Below are 23,282 nucleotides of genomic sequence, written 5' to 3'. Positions count from 1 at the left end.
CAAACATTGTAAAAATAATTTCTAATGATAATTACTTCTTATGAAGCTACTTTCGGTGTACTTGCATCTAAACTAGTATTTAATGGCAATATGTTTAATTTATAATGTAAAAGCACATAAAACTAAAACCCAGTGCCAAGTACATACTTAAATAGGCATTAATTTCACAAGTTGACAGTTGCCACAACCATATTATAAGTCTTCAATGTGTTTAATCTTTCTATGGCATTTAGAAAGACAAACTAGAAAATAAAATACATTGTTTATCTTCTAGAACTCAGATATGAGTATGAAACAATATGAGAGCCCTCCCCCTTTCTTTTTTTCATATTTCAATGGTGCTCATTGAATAAATGTTTTATTTTATAAGTGTGTGTTTTGTTTCTCTGAGTTGTGGGAGGTTTAGAAACAATATACAGATATTGTACGAGGACAATAAAGATTTGATGTAACTGCTGTCTCGTCAAGGGCAAATGTGACAATGAACACTCCCGTTCAAATGTTTGGGATCTGACATTTTCAGAATCATTACTCCTGTCTTTCGTATCACATCGAATCATTATAATATGCTGAATATTTTATAAGTGGAAACATGCATTTCTTCAGGATTCTTTGGTGAATAAAAAGTTCAGAAGAACAGCATTTATTTGACAGAAATATTTTTTTCTCTACTGCCACGTTTGATCAATTAATGCATCCTTGCTGAATAAAACTATTAATTTCTTTTAAGAAATATATTACTGACCCCAAACTTTTGAACAGCTGTGTATATCAGGTCACAAGGAGGCAGAGTGGAGACACATAAAGCAGGAAATGATAATCAAAAAAGCATAGTTTGATTCAGAGCTTATATAGTGTATGTGTATTATATAACTTTAATATGATTTTGCGCTAAGCTTGGCACACCTAATATTTTAGTGTTACTCTTTGCAAAGCTGAACCTTGCTGATGCCAAGTTTTCTCTAAAATGTATCTAAATGTTTAGCTTAGTCTTAATAACCAATCATCATTGGCCTCATTCTATTGCATTCCATCATGTCATTGCCTGTTTTGTATGTCTGCCACAGAGACTATTTTACTGAGCAGTCCGACAATTAAAAATGCTCTGTCAACCTGATTCAAATGGTTCAATTCCACCAATAGGAAAGAGGAGTTTGCTATAGAGCACTAACCAAAGATAATAGCTGCTCATCAATCTTTGCCTTCAGGCTGTCTGTCTGTCCTGGCTTGTTTCATTCTCAGGACATATAGTTATGTCCTTTCTGGCCATATACAGCCTCATCTCGTTCACAATAATGATTCAAAATCTTTCTCTTTCTGTCTTTACACTGCTCCACGAAAGATGCATCCGAAGCAGCACAAGTATCACAAAAAGGTGCATTTACAGTGTTTAAACTTTTAAACACTGGCATCATAAATGGCATCATAAATGCAAACATATTTGCATGTTATGGTATTAATGATGTAAATGTACTATGTATTTTATTACATAATAATTATATTTATTATATAGCCTTTTAATATAGAAATAATGTTAATTACGAATATATGTGTGTGTGTGTTGAGAGAGAGAGAGAGAGAGAGAGAGAGAGAGAGAGAGAGAGAGAGAGAGAGAGAGTAGGCCTACATTTACTTCGTTACATTTACTTGAGTATTTTTTTTTGAAAAAATTTACTTTTTAGAGTAGATTTAAATGTGGGTACTTTAACTCGTGTAGCTTACATTTCTAATGACATTTTTTTTTTACTTTTACCTCGTTACGTTGGGCGACGTTCCTCTCGTTACTTTATTTTAATGCAATAGGCCTACATGTTGTTAAATGCATAGTTTATTCCAAGCGCTCTTTTTTTCTGGGGCATGAGCGATGCTCAATTCACAAATGAATCACTCTTTTGCGTCGATTCTGTTCTAAGACTTCATCAAACAAGTTGGCAGATCTGTCTAAATTGGTTCGCAAATCAGTTTGAATGATTTTGTTCGGTTTCTTGCACGCACTGAATCGCCTGAAGCGGTTTCACACACGGAGTGCTAACTTAACAGGAAGATTTAAGGTTGGGTGCAGTGGCCGTGGACCTACAGTCAAGTGGAAGCAAATCTGCAAATGCATCATATTGTTTGCCAGCGATGGAAATCTTTATTAGTTGAACATCTTCGTATGTTGTCTGTGAATGAGATACCACACGACGATAGGCCTACATTCGATTTAATTTAATGTAGCATATACTAATAGGCCTACATTTTACAACCAAACATTGTTGTAGGCTATAAATTACTATTATACAAACAAACCAAAGGACAGGCAATGATTTTCGGGCTACTAGATGGCAGAAATAATGCTTGTATCTTCTGTTTTTGTTGCAAAGATAGACTATAATTATAATATAAATAACAGTAATTTAAATTAAAAATATCTAAATAATATCATGTTATACACATGTATGATCCGAAGTAGCTACTTGAGTAGTTTTTTCATTGGATACTTTTTACTCTTACTCAAGTAACTATTAAGATTATTAATTTTACTTTGAGTAAATATTTCTATAAGACCTAGCTACTTTTTAGGCCTACTTGAGTACAGTTTTTGGATACTCTACCCACCTCTGGATTACGGTTATAAGACTGACTTAATTATTTTGAATCCCTGATCATGAAAGCTGCATGTGGGATGATCAGGTCATTTTTGTAACAACAATCACAGGACAGATTCTTAGTAGTTTTGAAGTAGCCATACCGCTGAACCCCCAGGCTAAACTGAGTCAGGGTAGTGATCAATGTGGGCGGAGCATATTTCTCCGTGTTAACCAATCAGAGCGTTCCCTTTCTCGAAGCAGAGACTCGACTTCTTGAATGTGTGAGGAAACAACTGACCAGTCCTAAAGAATGATCTATATCACGATGGACGCGGGAACGTTACTTTGCCGCTCATTGCTGCTGGCTTTACTTGTATTCTCGGTGACCCAAGAGGCGCGAGGTAAGTGCGTGGGGCTGTAACACTTCTTAGTTTCCCCTCGTCTTCATTTCTCAAGTTTTATCCGCTTTGTTTCCTTTTTTTCACATTACAATCTAGGGATGTTCAAATATGGCGCTGGTCTTAGAAAGCCGCGCTGGCATGAATGTTTATTGTTTTTTCTGTGCCGTGACAACGGTCACATCCACATCAGTTTGCGAGAGTGCGTTTTTCGGACGGGGATATGGAGTGACTCGCGCATGCAATCGGAGCACCGCGCAAGGTTTGGAAAACTCGACCCAGTATTTATTTACCATACTTCAAAGCTCCTGTTAATTTATAACAACCTCTAGATCAAATGTTCAGTCATCTGAAACTGTGATGAGATTTGCTTTCATGAGCGAACAGCAGTTTACTTTCAGTCTGTTTCTATTTCACGCCTGTTCCTCACTTGTTTTTGGCGATGGACATTCTTTCTTTCGTTTGACGACATTTAAAAAATCTATCGTAAAATGCCAGACTCTTTCTTGATTTTAGGACATATCCTAGACTGATATTTCCGCACGAGTGACATCGAAGGATTACATGTCTAGGCATTTAAGTTATGTGGAGATTGTGGACAGACAGTAACCCTGTTTTACATGTTTACGTGAGTTGTAATAGACCGGACTATTTCTGTACGTTACAAATATCATAGGCTACTCTTAACAGATGGTGCACAGAATACCAGCTGATATTTTCCATCCATTATTTTTAGTTAAGTAAATTTAATATGACTGAACCTCAATGGTTTGTTTGTTCAGAGGCGTTTTCTCGTGTCCCACAACAATACACGCGAGGATACAAATGACAATTACGTTTTAAACCTTTCACGAATGCTTTTGTGTATAACACATGCCATTCAAATGTTTTGTGTTTTTTTTGTATTCTTTTTAACTAGATTATAAAATGACGAGGCTAGTTTGAATCCAGACTGTTAGATTAAATGCAGCTGCGTTCCTTCACGCCTTTTACTTCAACCTGTTGTTTTTCATTCATTCAAAGCATGGAGTTTTTAACTAAAGCAAATTCAACATAAAACATATTTTATTCCTACATCCAACATTAACAAGGGGGTATGATAATATAGATTAACCTAACAGAAGAAGAAGGGAGGAAAAAAGGAGATGTATACAAGCGATGATGAAAACATATTAACAAATAATGTCAAACATGGTATTCTAGGTGTTTTGATTGATTTCTAATTAATAGACGTTAATATTGTAATTATGTGTGCATTTACATTTATGAAAGTAAATGTAAAACTTCCCAATACGGATAAAGGTTTATTGTTCTTCTTGTGTTACCTGTGCAATGCATGCATGTAACAGATGTCCTCGATTCACATACTGTTATGGGCAGAGAGGAAACATCCAATATTTACTCCAGCCCTCCCTTCCTCTCCCATCATTGAGCTTCCTCTGACACAAAGATGTATTGTTAATAATACAGTTTGTCCCTGAAACATCAGAATATGGTTTAAGTTTGTGTTTGCGGAGTTGTGTGAACTGTGGTTTTAAATTACAGGTAGTGTTTGTCTTTGGTCTGAATCTTTTACCTGTAGATTTATGTAGATTTTTTATTCTTGTGCAGATTCGCAAAAACAGATTATTCTGAAGAAGTCAAAAGAGAAGAAATGGATCTTCTTACGTGGTAGTATCACCTGGCTAGCCTAGAAATCTAGACGCACCATAATGGCAGCAAAAATTATTTTGCACCAAAGTGTGGTCTAGCAACTCTCCGTTGGCATACGAGCTGGAAAAACCAAACTCTGGTCAGACCAATCACATCTTGTATAGAGTTGGTGGGCGGGCTTAACATAATGACGGCAGAGATGTGATGGTTCCGTGTGAATTCCCTATTTGAAAACAAAGAAGATGCTGCTGGCGAACATCGGTCTTTCTTTTTTTTATATATGAAATTATAACCGGCCAAAGCGGGTTTTATATATGTATGGAACAGAGTTTCCGCTAGAAAAAAATGGTTCCGGTCAAAGTGACCATCAGAGGTTTCGTTTTACGGACATTTTGATGATATGCCGGTCAAATATACCCTCTTAATTAGTCAAGTTGAGGAAAACTGGAGGCAGTCTATGTAAGTTAAAAAAATGACATAATCAGGCCGTATAGAATGCAACATGTTATTATTAGCTTAACTTTCAAATAGACGGAAAAAAACATGAACGTCCGATTGGCGTCAATCAACGCCAATTGTTTTTTATGTTCATCAGTGGTTACAGTCTATATCAAGCAGGGACACGTTTGTGTGTGCATTTTATTTTGTGATTTCACCGGAATAAATAGAGAGTCTCCACAACAGCGATAGATTTAAAAGCGTGTCCGAGTGAAGAGTGAAGATTGCGGAACTCGCGCAGCGCATCGTCCATGCAGCTGATAGCAGTGGACACGAGCGCTCAGCTTGATTTCAAAAACAACAGATTTAAGCGCTAGATCTTATTTAATAGCGAACTAAATGAATGATCTGCTAGTTAACTGGAGATGTTTTATTTATTTGTATTAGGTACATCCGTGCCTCAATGTTTCAAAAAGTGAATGTGTGTGAAACCATAGGCTACAGTTTTGATGAGAGAGAAAAAAAACTGTAGCCTACGAGTGCGCGGATTAGAACCACTGACTAGAACCACTGATCTATAGGCTATAATGATATGTTCCTGATTGACCATTCGTCTGGCCTCTGAAAAAAGCTTTTAAGGCTAGTCTGCCTGGGCCTGGCCATATTTGAAACGGCTCACTCAATCGTTCGTTGTTTAGGTCTATAATTACAGCCGTTTTAGGCGTGCGCTTTATTTGAAATGCAGTATGCGATGTTTCATAACTTTCAAACGGTAGAGTCTGTTCATTTATATTTATAACATAGCCAAAGATCGGTGTATTTTTGCTTTATACATTTTTATTCTCAAATTCAGATTGTGTTAGGGGGCGGGATTATCAGGCAATTATAATCGGACAATTTGACCGGAGAGATTTAAATTTGTCAGACATTTCATTTTTTTACCGGCCAACGGAAACCCTGGTATGGAATTTAACCGGCAAAGCGGGTTTTTTATATATGTCATAGAAACCGGCCAAAAGTGGATTTTATATATATATATATGTCAATATAGCCGGCAACAGCGGGTTTATGCATGAAATACAACCAGCCAGCAGCGGGTTTTATATATATATGTGAATGAGATTGTGCACAGTAATATATGACAAGACCGGCCACCGACGGGTCTTAATCATACCGAAAGCACCTTCGCCTGCAGGGAAGGCACTTCCATATTAGAAACTCATAAATGTGGAAGGCGAGGACCAGCCGGCCGCATCACAAATGTCACTAATGGGAATGCCAGATGACCAAGCCCATGATCTGGTCGTATGGGCCTTGATACCTATAGGGCAAATTGGACCCGCTGCGGTATAAGCCATAGAAATAGCATCCAATCTAGACAGTCTGTGCTTAGTGACTGGATCCCCCTTGGATCTACCACCAAAGCAGACAAAAAGCTGTTCTGATTGTCTTAGAGACGCGGAACGCTCCAGATAGATTCTCAGTGCTCTGACAGGGCAGAGAAGATTAACCTCTCCGTCCTCTGCGTCCAGCAGCTCCTGTAAGAATGAGAGAACCACAGATATCTCACATGACTTTGGGTCAGCCTGATTTTTTGAGCACCAGCTGGAAAAACCTGACCATTTTGAAGCATACAGGCGCCGAGTCGACGGGGCCCTGGCTTCAGATATAGTGCTTAAAACCTTTTCAGGAAGGTCCTTGGGTACCCGTTAGGCTTGCTACGGTAGTCGGTGTTACCGGTGTTACACGGTGTTCAGTCGCAACACCGGTTTCATCACTTGCCCACCGCGACACCGCGGTGAAAAAACCAAAACTTTTTTTTTAAGTGTTAAAATATTTAACGCAATTACGCAGTATCCGTTTTTTTCTGTCACCCGTTGACTAGAGTTGTGCGCCTCCCCATCCCCTAGACACCATTTACTACACACAATAGGCTTTTTTTCTCTGATTTTGGAAACTCAATCGACTTAAAATGCTTCCAAGATCGACGGGTTGGTGATTCCTGTAACTGTTTTACGGTCAATGACAAGAGTACTAATCAGCTGTGTCACGAACGTAACCAGCACATTTATCCCCACATAGCAAAGCCATAACACAGCGAGGGAGAAGAATTAAGTTACATGAAAAAATACAACTACATATTTCACACCACTGACAAGGGAAAAGTCACTACTCACGGTGTTTATGGCTAGCTTCTAACTTTCTGCGGCTTCTCTTTCAAGGTAGTGACGAAACGCGCTCTGTAACGCTGTTTGTTCGCTGTCGGCTACGGTAGAAACATGACGTCACAATATGTCGACCTTCATAGAAGGGGATTCCCGTGCCTCATTCTAAGGTAATAAAAACATAACGGTTTACTAAGTAAGTTCTTTATACAACACTGAACACATAGTTATGGATGTGATATTGCATTTCTGTTAATAGATACTCAAATTTTTTACACATTGCACCTTTAAGCGAGACAAGACTAAAGAGACCGCGCTATAAGTCCTGCCTATTACTGTCACAGTCTTCGTCTGCACCTGTCTGTCTTAATCTGCACTACACTCCCCAGAATCCTCCTTGTCTCCACACCTGAACTCACTCCCTCAATCACCCACCTGTTCATCGTCTTCATCATCTGTGTCACCTGTCTTCACCTCGTTAGTGTTCATTTGTACTTGTATTTAGTTCCCTCTGTTCAGTCGGTCTTTGTACGTTCTCGTCAGTTTAACGTTGTGTGTGACCGACCTGCTACTTCTGTGAGTACTTATAAATAAAACTTGGATTTGAACCGTCAGCCTTCTTGTCATCATCTACCTGCACAAAACCCTGACAATTACACACACACGCGACCCACAGAAAAGACGCGCGTCAGTATCGAGTTCTTTTTTGGGCTTGAACAAACCATAACACACAAATTATGCCAAAATGTCCGTTTTGTCGAGTGTCCTCATTAGAGCAGTATTAAATTATTTAAATAAAGTCTTAAATTAACTTAGAGATCTGTGAGAAAATGGGGCGTGTGTCAGATCGCGTCTCTGTCAGCAGCGGCTGGTCTTAAAGTGTCACTAATGTTAATCAAAGAAAAAAGGTAAGAGAGTAAATTACTCACTCAGGTACGGAGCCAGGATGATTATTATACCGGTAGCCTAATAATCATGAATGCACTCCGCTATCTTTTAACACATCTCCGGCGAGCGGCTTCTTCACGCAAAATAAAAACTCTTCATGAAGTACAGTGAAAATCAGCAATCTATGGCGTTTCCTGATGGATCATGTTTGTTCGTTAACTTCATTTTATACGTGCAACTCACGTAGCCTACAAGGACACGGTCAACGCGCTGACAGACAGGACCGAGCAGGTAATATTTAATATGAAACAAAGTCTCAACTTTCAAATTTGGTCAGTCAAAGAAAATAAAACAATAAATAGGCCTACCGTTTTGTGGCTCTAATTTGTCGTGACGTGAGAGATTGCCTCAGTTAAAGCCAAGTTCAAATCCACCGACCTTAATCTACTAACTCTCCTGACTGCTTTGTCGGACAAAATATTGTGGATTTTGATTTGACAGATCGCATCAAACTCCATGCGAAGGATGAATTGACGGTAATTTAAAAGTGAAGTGCACACTGCTGCACCAGCTTTTTATAAGCGATGTAAAAAAATAGTTTCGTTTTCAAATTAGCGCTATTTCAGCGCACAATAACAAAACAGTGTTGCTCCGCACGACCACCAATTATGCATGCCCGTGCAAACGCGCGCATTTTACGTTTGCCTTTAAATTAGTGATTTAAAAGCCCCCGCCGGTGATAGCGGTATTACCGGTGTTGTCACACGTCGATTAACCGGTGGGAAAATATCCTCACCGTCACATCCCTAGTACCCGTTGAGGGGCCAAACATGAGGGGCCCATAAATCGGGTCTCGGATGCCCAGTGTTTCCCCTACCATTGTTTTGGGGGGGCGCCCCGCCCCCCCAAAACGACCCCCCGCCCCCCCTAAAATGCTGACGAAATCCAGTCATAAAAAAGGAATTTAGTGTATAACGCGGAATTTCACGGAATTTGTAAATTTGAGGAAAAAATAGAAAGCAGTTCAGTACACTTGAAATCAAATCGCGATGTAGACTAGTGTGTGTGAATATTAAAACACAAAGACTATTTAAATACGAATCCTGCATGTTCTGTGTGAATGAATGGTGCCGCCGACGCGCAGTTTCATTTACCACACACACACACACACACACACACACTGAAGCACGTGTGACGCTTGCGCTATTTTTTGGCCTATATGAAGACACAAACGCATGAACTTCCTCTCCAGGCTCTAGATCCACTCTGAAAGTCACTTCGTAATAGGGTTGGGAACCGAGAACCGGTTCTTATGCAGAACCGGTAGTGTTTTTGGTTCTGATGCGATGTGTGGACGAAGTGCTGGGAGCTTATCCTTTAATAGCGACGTCTCACCACATAAATATTAAAATTGTAATGAATGCACTGTCCCTCGCGCTATTCGTATAACAAGTTAAAAAAATTGCGTCAGATATCAACGCAGAGAGAGAGAATAAGGCAGTAGAGCTGCACCATTAATCTTTAAACGATCTCGATTCAAACACCCACGCGATCTTATTCCTAAATGACAAAAACTTCACACCGGGACATTCAAATCTGTTTGCGCTGTCGCTGACATGAAACATCTAACGTTAGCTTTACTTTCTGTCTTTTCAACAACACAGTATCGATATTTCTGTGTTAAAAATATTCAAATGATCACAGAAGTACTGAGATAAAAGTTTATAGTTCGAGAATAAACACTGATGTTAAAACAGTTAATCACCTTTTGAAAGTCGCTTCAAATAACGAAAATTCGCTTCAGAATTTACAAAATGTATATAATGAGCGATTACATCATGAATGCCTTTTTTCAAAACGTGTTTTTGTCTTATCCTGAATCACTACGGTAAGGCTGTAAAGCGTTTAGACTCAGACTACTTTACACTGGTCGGTTCGGCACTGCTGCGGAGTAGCCCAGTGCCTGCGTGACTCACTCGCGTCATTGACATAAACATAGAGAAGTAGCTCCGGCTACAATGTTCTTCCGCAAGACGCATGCATTTCTGTTTATTAACTGCTAGAGCACTTTAATCCAGTAAGGAAACAAGTGAAGTTTCACAGAAATCAATCATTCAAACCGATTTAAAAAATATTATGTTTCACCTGTCTGGATCTTACATGTGTGTTCAAGCATATTCTACCCCTTCTGAGAGGGTATTCCACTGCTGGATATACAATAAGATATAGGAGAGGTCCCAAATTATCCTTGAGAATGCAACATTTTTTATTTTCCTTCAGAAAAAAATATTGCTAAATAATATGTTGCATTTGTTGACATTGCCAGTCTGTTAAACTCATTTGACAAGTAGGGCCTATCAGAAATAAAACACAAAAAGGATTGTGTATTTTCCCCGTACTACTATTTGTATTAGTTTTAATAATTTTTATTGAATGGGAACCGGAACCGGAATCGTTTGGCGGAACCGGAATCGGAACCGAAAAATTTCTTACGATTCCCAACCATAGACAGTATGTTCCCAACCCTACTTCGTGATCATTTAACCGCTTCATTTGAGAACAACTATCATCATGACATAAACACACAGAAACTCAAAAGGTCTTCACGGCAACCCGTCAAAATAAAAGTTCGGTTTAACTTGACAGAAATATATTACTGTTGTACATTAGAATTTAGATATGTCCCAATGTAATAATACACTAACACTAATCCAAATAAATTATCATCAAAACTGACATTAAGGAATAATCCATGTTTTAATTTTAACAGTAAAGCTCATTGTGCAGCAAGTTATTTGACAAAAAGTTTATTTAATTTCACATAATTAAAATTGATGATAAATGATACAATTTTTGTTTTATGTCTTCATTTTATTACCAGAAAAAACACAACACAGAATTAGTGTTAGTGTGAATTAGCGCAGAATTAATTAGTGTGACATTTTTTTTTCATATATTTAAAAAAAAAGTATTGTTTAATGATTCATAATACATGATTTCAATTAATTAGACATGCTTTTTGATTGCAAAAAATTACACCACGTATCCGTAACACGCCCGCTCCGCAACACTAGCAGTACACCCCCCCCCCCCCCCCCCCCTAAAAAAGAATCCTAGGGGAAACACTGGATGCCACAATGTCCCGTTCGCCTGTGTGAGGAGGTCTTTCCTCAGTGGGGCAGGCCATGGGATTGTATCTGAAAACTGAACCAGTTCCGGGCACCACGGTCTGGTTTCACAGAGAGGGGCCACCAGAAGGACTGGGCACCCGCTCTCTCTGACCCGTTTGATGACTCGTGGAATCATCGAGACGGGGGGGAAAGGCATAAAGGGGGCGGTTGGGCCAGCCATGGGCCAGCGCGTCCCTATTCTTCGAGAAGAACAATTTGCAGTGGGTGTTGATTCTCAAAGGCGAAAAGGCCGATTTCGGCCTCTCCAAACACCTTCCATATCATGAGGGTTCAGGGACCACTCGCTGAGGTCACAAATGCCCACAAACAAAACACACAAATGTTTGGCACGTAAAATAAATGTAATTTATCGCATCTCTCTGCGATACGGATATCGCATATACTATTATCGTGATGACGATAATTTTTCGATATATTGTGCAGCCCTAGTACACAATGCGCTAGTTTATGATCAAATCAGAAAAAAAATGCACGCGCGTGGTTTCTCGAGAGAGAAATACCAGATCACAATCAAACTTTGACGCTGTGGAGATTCGAGACATTACACGTCACATCCTGATTTCATGTGTCTTTATGGGATCTTTACGGGATATTTGTGAACGCACGCACAGATTCCAGAAAATCACTGGCAGTGTGAATGAACCAAAAACAAAAAACGATCCCAGGACAAATTCCAGTACACATTATCAGTATATTTACCAAGATCTATGTGAAAAAAGGGCCTATACAGTTGGGTGCTTCGTCTTTCAACAAATGTTTCTTTGTGAACTCTCCATTACACTGCGCCTCGCTGACTAAACAAAATGCTCCGAACAAACATATAATCCTTCAGAGCGATCCAGGATGCCATTAAATTACAATAGGCCTATGGTTCAATTAAAATCGTTTCTTATCATGGCTTCGAAAATGGTCAGAGATTACTGGAATCATTTGATAAAGTAGATGAAAGTACAGTTAAGTGCAAGATGTGCAATGCCAATCTATCATTCGAAAACATTATAATGAGAACACTATAGAATAGGGATGGCGAAAACGTCCCGGGTTACGTATGTAACCCTAGTTCCCCAAGGGACGGACGCTGCGTGTAATCGCAGTGGGAACGCCCTCCAGCGTAACGCGTCTGAAGCATGAATGAAATCAGTCAATGGAGAGATGGAGCGTCATAGCGAGTGACGTCATCGACCAGGAAGCTATAAATATCCCCTGAGCACACAATACGCCAGCTTAAAGTTACTGAAGCAAGCGACCCAAGGGGATGCCGGGAGTATGGCAGGACACGCAACGTCCGTCCCTTCGGGGAACTAGGGTTACATACGTGACCCTGGACGTTCCCCTTCAGGGACTACCGCTGCGTGTAATCGCAGTGGGAACGCAATACCCACATCCCCATACGACCAAATCCCCGTCGTGTGTCATTAGGAGACACAAACCGATGAGAGAACCTGAGCCCCGGGAGTGGAGCTAAGATCAAGGGAATAAAATCTAACGAAAGTGTGCGGTGAGGACCAGCCTGCCGCATCACAAACGTTCTTAAGAGAAGCTCCTGAAAGAAGCTGTAGAGGCAGCCATACTCCTGGTGGAATGAGCCCTTACAGCCAAAGGTGAAGGCTGATGGGCCGACAAACAGTTGTTCTGATCAGACAAGACCTAAGGTGTACCCTCCTATCACACCGGGCTACTATATTAAAAGTGTGTTAAACAGGATCCTGGGTTCTTAGCTGTTGATGGTGAGCTGGCTAAATATTCCCTATTTACTAATATGAGTCACAGCAACTTCAGACAGGCTAAGTAGGCATAGATAACAGATAAACAATGTGTGAAAGAATATTAATAGCGCGGTGCCTCCACTGTGGAACTACTAAGCTCACCTAAAGAGCTGTACTTAAGTTCCCCAGACTAATGGTAAATATCTATGAATCAGTCAAATATGAACAACAACAATATATTTATATGAAGAAAGAAAAAAAACATTTATTTCTACATTCCTTATATTCTGAAAACCAACGGTTTCCTTCAAAACACCAATTATTTTGTATCAACCCAAATCAACAAAGTTAAGTTTAAAGTGTAAACCTTACAATGAACCCTTAATAAACTGCCAAATAGCCAAACATGTTTTATCAAACCACTCTGGTACTCTTTAAAATAACACTCCCCTGTTTTGTTTCTCTTAGGATGAAAAAAAAAATGTTAAACCGTGTGTGTAAACTAAATTAATATGAATGTAACCCTTACAAAAAATATCAATTCAGTACAATATAGTCCCAAAATACACACATCTGTACCATCACAGTTCGGCTTTAAAATGTTCAAATTGTTACCAAGCGCTTGGATTTGTAAACGTTGGGGCCCATACGGTGGTGCACATATGAAAAAAATCCTTTAACTCCCTGGTAGTTCAGTTCAACGTTCAGAAAAGTCTCCGGCTACTCACGCGACTCCGACAGTTCAAAGAATCCACAGGCTGGTAGACGATGCAGCAGAATGGCGAGGTGCAGTTGGTAGATGTCCGCGCGTCGATGTAACTCCCGTGGGCGGAGTCCCTCCTCACAGCAGTGCTACTTAGCAGGCTAGTTCCCACTTGTTACTTTATATCTGGTTCTCCGATAAAACGGCGCTCGCTGTCTAAGCTGGTTGTCACTCATAACAGTCCAAGCCAATGTCCCTCTAGTTTAAAAAGTCCAACAGTGTACTTTTCTCTGTTATTGCAAACAGTAGCGAGGGGCCGACAGATCTGACGTTACACTTATCACTTTCACTGGAAAATAACAAACGACTGAGCCTGCTACTATACATAAATTAACTGCAATATAATATTTGTGTCTATACGTGTGTACTTAAGTCTACAAATTTTAATTCTCTCCGAATTCAACTGAAAGTTTTATCACCCATCGATACACAGCCGCTTCTCCCTCGCACGTGCGTTTTTTTTTTTTTTCGTGCTTCTCTTCCGACTCATTTTTTTCTCCCGCCCCTTCAAGTGATCTCTAATTGGCTCAGTTTATATCAATCAAAACAAACTAAAATCACATTGGCCAAGTTATCATAACACTGGAATTCACAAAGAGCAAAGCATCATGGAAGGTGTAGTTTTTCCCATTAAGATACCGCAAGCCAAGAAATTGTCTTTTCATTTAACCATATTTAGTAGGCCCCTACAAGCATAACGCGACGACAAGGAGCTCCCAACACAGGGCCTTGGGACAGAAACCGAGGATCTTTCCACATAACCAGGGCGCGATGACACCGTCGCGAACTCATGATCATGCGAAGCGGATTTCCCCTCGGGGAGAATCCCCTGGTTCTGAGCCACCACTGTAACGGTCTCATGTGCAGGAGGCCAAAAGGTATCACGTTGGACGCAGCTGCCATGAGACCTAACAGTCTCTGGAACTGTTTTACAGTGTATTACTGGCCTAGCTTGACCTGATCTACTGCGGCGAGAATCGAAGCAACACGAGGAGGTGACACCTGTGCCTGCATCGTCGTCGAATCCCACACTACACCGAGAAAAGTGGTTCTCTGTAATGGAGAAAGAACACTCTTCTTGGCGTTGCGCCTCAACCCCAACCTCTTGATGTGAGCAAGAACGACATCTCGATGCCGAACAGCCTGTTGTTCTGATTGAGCTAGAATTAACCAATCATCTATATAGTTCAGAATACGGATGCCCTGCAGCCTCAGCGGGGCTATAGCCGCATCCATACACTTCGTGAACGTGCATGGTGATAGTGCTAGGCCGAACGGAAGAACCCGATATTGGTAAGCTTCGCCCCCGAAAGAGAACCTCAGGAACTTCCTGTGTTGAGGGAGGATAGATACGTGGAAGTAAGCGTCCTTTAGATCTATCGTGACGAACCAGTTCTCGGATCTGATTTGACACGATCTGCTTGTATTTAAGAGACGCAGATCTAGAAAGGGACGCAGCCCTCCATCTTTTTTCGGAAAGATGAAGTACCGGCTGTAGTATCCTAACTCCCTGCTGGGTGGAGGAACCGGCTCTATAGCTCCTTTCGCCAGGAACTCTACTAAGGGAACCAGCCTCTCGAGGCTGGCCTCTGGATGAACATCCCGAGTGACAGACACAGCGCCCTGTAACGTACTGGCAGGGAACAGCTAGTCTGGGCACTCCACAACCCTCCTCGGAGGGGGCGAGCGTCCCTCGGGAAATCGCTCGCCGAGTCTCTCTACGCCCTGTATAGGCAGGGTTAGTAGAGCAGACCCCTGAGGGCATCGGGAAAGACAGGGCACCGTGTTTTTGTGCAGTGAACTCAAGTCTTCCACGATGGGGACCAGCCTCAGAGTCCTGACGTTCAGCACGTCAGGATTTTTTCGACGCGGCCTTCTTGGCGATAATGACTGTCCTCAGATCAGCCCTACCCCGAGAAGGTCGCGCCGGAGAGCGCCCCGCCTCGTCCCTCCAGTTTCTCTGCGAGGGGGCACGAGACGCGACACTCCGTTTCTGCTGCGCTCTTTTTGAAGTACTCGGCGGCTGGGACTGCCCTCGCTCAGCAGCCCCAGCGACACGCACTTTAAGGGGCATAAATTTCTGAAAAGCAGCCGCCTGTTTCTTCTCTTCCTGGAACCTCTCCGTGACAGAGTGAAGAGCGTCACCGAAGAGGCCCGCAGGCGAAACTGGAGCATTTAAAAGGAGAGTCCTATCTTTCTCCTTCATAGAGGTCTGACTCAACCACAAGTGTCTCTCTGTGGCCACCATGGCTGCCATAGACCGGCCGATAGATTTAGCGGTCTCCTTGGTGGCCCGGAGAGTGAGATCAGCAGTCTGCCTGAGCTCATTAATCATATCCACAGAAATTTCACCCCCCTCAGAAGCATCTTTAAGCAGGTCAGCCTGATAAGCCTGCATAATGGCCATAGTGTGTAGACATGCAGCCGCCTGACCCGCCGCCGAGTAAGCCTTCCCCACTAACACAGAAGTATTTTTTAGTGGCTTAGAGGGCAGAGCCGGTGCTTTAAGTGAAGATGACGAAGCAGGAGAGAGATAGCTAGCGAGCGTCTCCTCTGCCTTCGGCATGGTCACGTACCCTGAAGCTTTTGCACCAAAAATGTTTCCATAAGCATTAGACTGGTTAGTATAAATTCTATTTGAAACAGGTCTAACCCAGGTCTTTGAAACCTCAGAGTGAAGATCTGGGAAGAATGGTAAGCACCGGCGAGAAGGCTGAGGACGTGCAGACAGAAGTCTATCGTCTAATTTGCTTTTATTTTTAGACTCCTGCCTATCAGTTGGCCACTCGATACTGAGCTTTTCAACAGCCCGAGATAACACATCTATCAGCCCCTCTTCAGCAGTATGCTGGAGTGACGAGTCAGTTTCTTCTGATGCAAAACTTTCGACATCGAGCTCCTCAGAACTGGATAATCTAAGTTCGACATCATGTGCCTCGACCCGGGCAGAAGTAACCGCCGCAGCGCGTGCTTCCAGAGCCGGGTGAGAGGCACTAGATCTCGCTGGAGATAGCTGAGATAGGGCGGAGCCCGTCTCAACGTCGCCAGTGAGATCCATCTGCGAGCCCCAAGAAAGGCACCGCCGCTCTGCCTCAACAGAAGCGGGATCCGAGCCTCGGGGAGCTCGCAGCAAACCACTCTCCTCGAAGAGCGATCGCCGCGAGCGCAGAGTTCTCAAGGGAAAACGCTCGCAATGCTCACAATCGACCCCCTCGAGAGCCGACTGGGCATGCTGCACTCCCAAACAAGCAACACACAGCTGATGTGTATCCCCACCCGTGATGTATCGTTTACAGGGGGAAACACACTTTCTATATTGCTCGCTCGTCACTTTGACACTCATATTGTTTGTTTTTATATATATATATATATATATATATATATATATATATATATAGTGAGAAACTCCTGTCTAAACAGACAAACACAATCGCTAGATTTCAGACACACACAGAGTTTGCTGAAGTAACAAAAAGCTGGCGTATTGTGTGCTCAGGGGATATTTATAGCTTCCTGGTCGATGACGTCACTCGCTATGACGCTCCATCTCTCCATTGACTGATTTCATTTATGCTTCAGACGCGTTACGCTGGAGGGCGTTCCCACTGCGATTACACGCAGCGGTAGTCCCAGAAGGGGAACTAAACATTTTCTTGACCGACCACACACACACACACACACACACACACACACACAGCCCCGGCGCCTAGCTTCCACTCACGTCATTTTTTTTGAAATCCCCAAAAGCGCGAAACATGAGTCCCGCAAACGCGGCGCCGAGGAGCTTGTATGTAATCGGAGGACAAATGGCTCCTTAGTTTTGAAATGGTTTGGGGACAAGGTGATCGCGTTGAAAATAAAGGCGTTAGTCTAGCGTTAGAAGCTCATTTGAAACATTGCAGCGGCTCATTTAAGAAAATGACAGCTCCGAAGAGACGCCGCTTTAGTTTGATGTAGTGCTAACAATAATAAAGAAAGATGATGATCATCATCACCTTATCTGTTACCACTGAAATGTAGATGTAATGTATTTCTACAGTATTACTACTGTATTTAAGCACTGTATCACACAAGTTGCAACTTATTGTGTCATTCTTTTTGGTGAGATGGTCCCACACACTACTTTTCTTTGCACGCTTCATCCTGTCGTCTGCCCTGGCTCTAACCTCGAGTGTTTTAGCCTGTAGCCTTTACTTTTCGCAAACCTTGTGAGCGCGAACCCAAACACTGTGACCTCGCGCCAAATGTTTTTATTGGTTTATTATGTACAAACAGGCGAGTTATGAAAAATTGAGTGTGAGGGATTTGTTCACTTCACACAAAAATATATTGGAATGAGATGGCTAACTGTAGTAGCGTTTAGTCCACTGTCTATAATAGCCTAATTTAGAGATCACTTTTTTTTTTAACCGACTACCGACAACTTTGATCGGTTGACGTTGAGACGGTCAACCATCGGTCAAACGGTCATCGGTTAGCATCCCTACTTTAGAATATTGTGAATTTTTTGTAATTGAATTTCAGCGCATTGTTACAGGAAGAGCGCATCCACAACGGGACTTTCTGGCTAGCATGTAGGCCTAACTTTGTTCAAGTTCACTTGTATTTGCATCCTTTTGTGCAGATACAAGTTGTAGTGGTATGTTTGTCTATCTAAGACATCTGATTAATCTCAAATGTGTTGTATAGAACGGGCTTCAGTTTACCTGTTAATTCACTCTTCAGCTTCAGTTTGTAGTGTTACAAATTTATTAAAATGTTTAATTGAGCTTCCAATACTATAGTATTTTAACTGAGAAAATTGCACACTGTTTTTTCCATTTTTGAGGCAACCAAGGTGTCGGACATTAACCTCTTGTCACTTCTCAAAGTTCAGCTGGGCTTTTGTTGATCTAATCATGCTGATTGGATTAGCATCTAAAGGCTCTGAGTTACACCTTTTGTCTTTGAGTTTCTGTCTCGGTGCGGGAAATCCTGCCCATTCTGTTCTCATGTCTCATGCCCATTTACATGCTTTGTTCATCACAATGTTAAGCCATGCCATTGAAATGTATATAAACTACAATGTAAAGTTCCCTTAGTTAGACTAGACTTGGATAAGATTTTGGACGAAGCAGACTACAGCAAATAAACAATCCTGCTTAAAAGATACAATCCCAACGTCTCCTGGTTTTTCGCTTCTCTCTTAAGTCTCCTACACTTAAGAAGAACAAGGTTTACCACAACTTCATGCAGCTATTACTTTTAGATGTTTCTTTTTCGAAAACATTGCATTATTGAAGACCTAGCAGTTATTTTTCTAGTCATATTTTCATATTTTGATTGACATTTCATGTCATATTTGTATTTGTCAGCAACAATTTTCATAACAGTGTCTCAATTCAAAATATTTTCATTATCGCCATGACTGATACGGCCTGCTCCTGAGTACTCAAGTACTCATTTTTAAGATCTATCAGTTCTCAAAATGAAAAATTGACAAAAATGCCCATCCATACTAATTTGTGAATTGGGTATTCATCAGGTATTGCCAAATGTAGTCTATCATGGAATGTGTGCTAAAATTTCACTATTTTAAATTTCACACTTTTAAAATAAAAATGTCATAATTTGTGTAATCATCTACTGATCATGACAATGCAGCGAAAAACGTCAATGTTAGGACAGTTATAATGTTATAAAAGTTATAACAGGTTTTTATTGGGCTGAAGATGTTTGCTCTGACAGAAAACCTCACAAAAAATGTGGGTCAGCCGCACATATAATGATATTTTCTGAGATTTCTTTCGTAGATGGAACATTTCTGAGTCAACTCAAATTGTGTCCTCATGTAAAATATGACCATGATTTCCTTTTAAAAAATTTAATTAAATTAAGACTTCTTGAGCCAAAAACACACCTCAGTTTACATCAAATCCAGTGGTTAATGAGTAACCTCCATGGACACTGTCACTGATGGACTGATATGAACCGTTGGCTGAGCATATTCTGTCATGTAGAAATAGCAGCGGAGGGTCAACATGAATGTTTACAGAGCAGGTTATTGACTCGTACCATGCTTCAGGCAACAGCAAATAAACTGAAATTGAATTCTCAGAAAGCCTTTCAGTCAGCAATTTAACAGCCAATGATTGTTCTTCCATTCAGTCAGCAAATATGCCTTCTCAGACTGAGGTTACACTGATTGAAAAGATAGTCGTTGGTGGGCCAGAATTGGGGTAGGATAAATTCTAGACTTCTAAGTAGTGTTTTGTTTATTTCCCTTGTCATTGTTTGTTTTGGTCATATGGTTAAGGATCGAGTGTCAGTTTGTTGTAGTAATCTGGATTAAGTTGGTGGCGTTGTGCTGCTGTCTTTCTGAGTGTGACTCACAGCAGGCGACTGATTTGGCCATGTAATGGCAGCTTAGGAGGTCTAACTCCTTCCTCCAGACAAGCTGAATGTGCATATGACTAAGGAAATGTGTTCTCTGATACAACTTTTCTGCCCCTTGAAGTATTTTCAGTATCTCTGTCACAATATTAGCAGAACATACGTCAGAGTCGGAAATTTGAAAAATAAAAACTTTACTTGCACGCCCTACTGAAAAAAAGAAAAAGAAAAAGAAAACATACTGAAACTAGCCTGACCAGCTGAAAAGTATCTGAAACCCTTCTAAAACCAGGCAATAGAGCAGCCTGTCAAGGCTGGGAGATCAAGTAAAACCAGGAAACCATCATAGGCTGGTTTAAGATGTTTTTCAGCAGTATAATAATACCTAATTTATTACATTTCTGAAAACCCAGACCATGCGTCAAAGCCATTTGAACACTCCCAAACACTATAGTTTAACAGTTTGAGGTCAGTACGATTTTTAATGTTTTTGAAACGGGTGTTTTCTGTTCATCAAGAGTCCAAGACTGCATTTATTTGATTTAAAAAATACAGTAAAAAAGTAATATGGTGAAATATTACAATTTAAAATAACTCTTTTCTATTTGAATATATTTTAAAATGTAGTGTATTCCTACAGCTGATTTTTTTGTGAGTTGATAAATAAGAATAATTTCTTCTTATCAATATTGATTTTGATGTCCTGTCCATCCAAAGCTTTATGTACTTTCTCCTTCTCCAAACTCAACTGCAAGACGTTTTTTTCTTTTCCATAACGCCCCATCATCCGCAAACAGTGACCTACCCATATCAAATGTTACTGAAATCCTTTCAGCCAGCAAGCCTATTTATATGCTGAAGCCCCACCTATGGGGCATACCAACCACAGGTACAAACTAAAAAGTTTGTAATGATCAAATTAAATAACATAAACACCCAACACAACACTTAAACCCTCCAAACAGCTAATACAACAACCATTAACAGAAAGAGTTTAACAACAAATTAAATGGCAACAACAACTGTTTCTAAATTCTCCCACCTCTGACATCACACCAAATAGGTAGCTTCCACAGGAAGTGATGTTGCTGTTGCTTTAAAAAGCAGTTTAACCTAGACTGTAGGCTTGGTGGTACAGACATTTAATTTTATATTTAACAATATTATTTCAACATTATTTTCCTGTTATCTATGTAAAGCTGCTGTGCTTTGAAACAATCTGTATTGTAAAAAGCGCTATTTGAATAAAGGTGACTTGACTTGACTTGACTCAGAGTATGAACCAGGAAGTTTAACTGCAATAAGATTTGTGGAAAAATAAAGGTAATTATCATATGAATTATTGTGTATTCTGGCATTCTGTTCTTTTTGAAAAATAATGACACACTTTAAGAAAAACTATAAAGATTTGAAAACTATAACAAAACACAGCAGTAACAAACTTTAGACTGAACAAAACAAAAACTCCATAAATCCTTCCTGATGTGTACACAGATGTTAATTTTGCAGTCTGATTCAGATCTGCATGTATGTGTTCTGTTTTGTCTACCGTCTTTCCTCTGTGCTATTAAAAGAAGGTGATCCTTCCTTTACAGTCACCCAGGATGGAAACCTGCTTTAATTGAGTGTTTAGTAATAATGGAAATGCCAGCACACTCAGTTATTACTCATTACATTGGCATGGCTGTCTGAACACGCCCACTTCTTTTTTCTTGCCTAAATGCATTTTCAACCCTATCACAGTAAGTGAGAAAATGCCTAGCCATAACATGAGCTCTTTATCATGTTTTGTCTTTTAGTACATTTGAACAAACTTCATCTTTCATCCAATGTTAAATGAACAAACACCTTTGAATAAAGACAATTTAAAAAGAGTGAAAATATAGGGCATACATAAGATATTATAATGTGTCCTTTTTTAAAACAAACATGTTAACACGTTTCATACCTGCATTAATATTTTATGGAACTAAAGTTGCTAAGCGACATAAGTAATTCTTTTTTTTTCCTGTCGTTGTATTGTAAGTACTGTATGGAGATTGAAAAAAAAAAATTTGTGTCATGGGCTTTCCATCAAAAAACAGATTAACAACGTAAACCTAAACCAATCCTTTAGTTAGCTAGGTTGTTTGCTGAAAAAAATATCACCATTTGTTTTGTTTTTCTTTAGGTGTGTTAATTAAAATTGAATCAACAATACATAACGTGTTGTATAAAGGTGCCTACCAATTCCCATTCATTAACTAATGCAGAAAACTGCAGAGGCCTCCATAATGTATTATGGCAATTATTAATGGCAGCTTTTGATTAAACCTTTTGAAATTGGTTAGTCAGAATCTCTCAATCGCTTACAGCTTCATTCAGAGGAGTGACTGTGACAGCCCGCAGCATATATTGCATAAATAATGACCCCAGTGGGTGCGGAGTGAGACTTTGTTCGACTTTTCTCTTCTCTTAGGGAATCACTTAATTGGAACATTGTGTGATGTTTTCTCCAGTCGGGCCAACAAAACAGTTCAAACGGAGGTGATTTAAATTTTTGTTTTGAAAAAGGTAAAATGGTACATACTTGTGAAATTCTTGTGCGAGAGACTGATGTGCTATACACAAAGGATGTTGGTAGATTTTTCTGTTTTTTGTTTTTGTTTGTTTTTTGGTCATATTCACAAAAATACTTATTTGTTACTTGAAAATAAAATTAACATTAACTTTAAAAGATAAAATGCAAAAAAATTGAATTTTATTTGAGAAAAAAATAATTACAAAGTAAACTATAAAGACAATTACAAACATTAAAATAATACAAATGAGAAAATGACAAAATAAAAGAAAATGGAAAATATTAATAAAATCTATACTAATATCTCAATGATACTAAAATAACAACTTTTAACTTTATTAAACGTTTCAAATTACTATTCTTGAGATTGTTTGTTTGGTGACTTGCTGGTGAAAAAAAGGCAATGCAACTGTTTCTCTGTTTGATGCAGTATCTTCTCAGAACTTAGTTTAAGTCAGATCTAAAGTAAATCCCTTTTCAGTCTTTTTTCCTTAAAATAAATATCTTAATAGAACGATTTAATTATTAATTATTATGACTGTTTGAGTTAGGACTCTTCTTGTATTAAAAGTAACATA

At 40.0% G+C, this 23,282-nt stretch overlaps 2 protein-coding genes across 12 annotated transcripts in view; both read left to right on the top strand.

The window, feature by feature from the left end:
• Positions 1 to 369, top strand: part of col15a1b (collagen, type XV, alpha 1b) — a 115,528-nt gene extending 115,159 nt beyond the window's left edge. For all 11 annotated transcript variants that reach the window (XM_077227455.1, XM_077227437.1, XM_077227428.1 and 8 more), the window contains one exon: positions 1 to 369. This exon is cut by the window's left edge and continues 726 nt beyond it. The gene's annotated coding sequence lies outside the window, so the exon portion shown is untranslated.
• Positions 370 to 2,824: 2,455 nt separating this feature from the next.
• tgfbr1a (transforming growth factor, beta receptor 1 a) overlaps positions 2,825 to 23,282 on the top strand; it is a 90,056-nt gene continuing 69,598 nt past the window's right edge. The window contains exon 1 of the mRNA XM_077227511.1: positions 2,825 to 2,971. Within this exon, the coding sequence (XP_077083626.1) occupies positions 2,881 to 2,971 (91 nt within the window). The 5' untranslated portion in view covers positions 2,825 to 2,880. The remainder of the gene's footprint in view (positions 2,972 to 23,282) is intronic.

The sequence above is a fragment of the Siphateles boraxobius genome, unplaced genomic scaffold, assembly GCF_051911475.1.
Source record: "Siphateles boraxobius isolate OS27281-9 unplaced genomic scaffold, OSU_SipBor_1 1, whole genome shotgun sequence".
In the NCBI taxonomy this organism is placed as follows: domain Eukaryota; kingdom Metazoa; phylum Chordata; class Actinopteri; order Cypriniformes; family Leuciscidae; genus Siphateles; species Siphateles boraxobius.
This window is presented reverse-complemented; position numbering and strand designations above follow the sequence as displayed.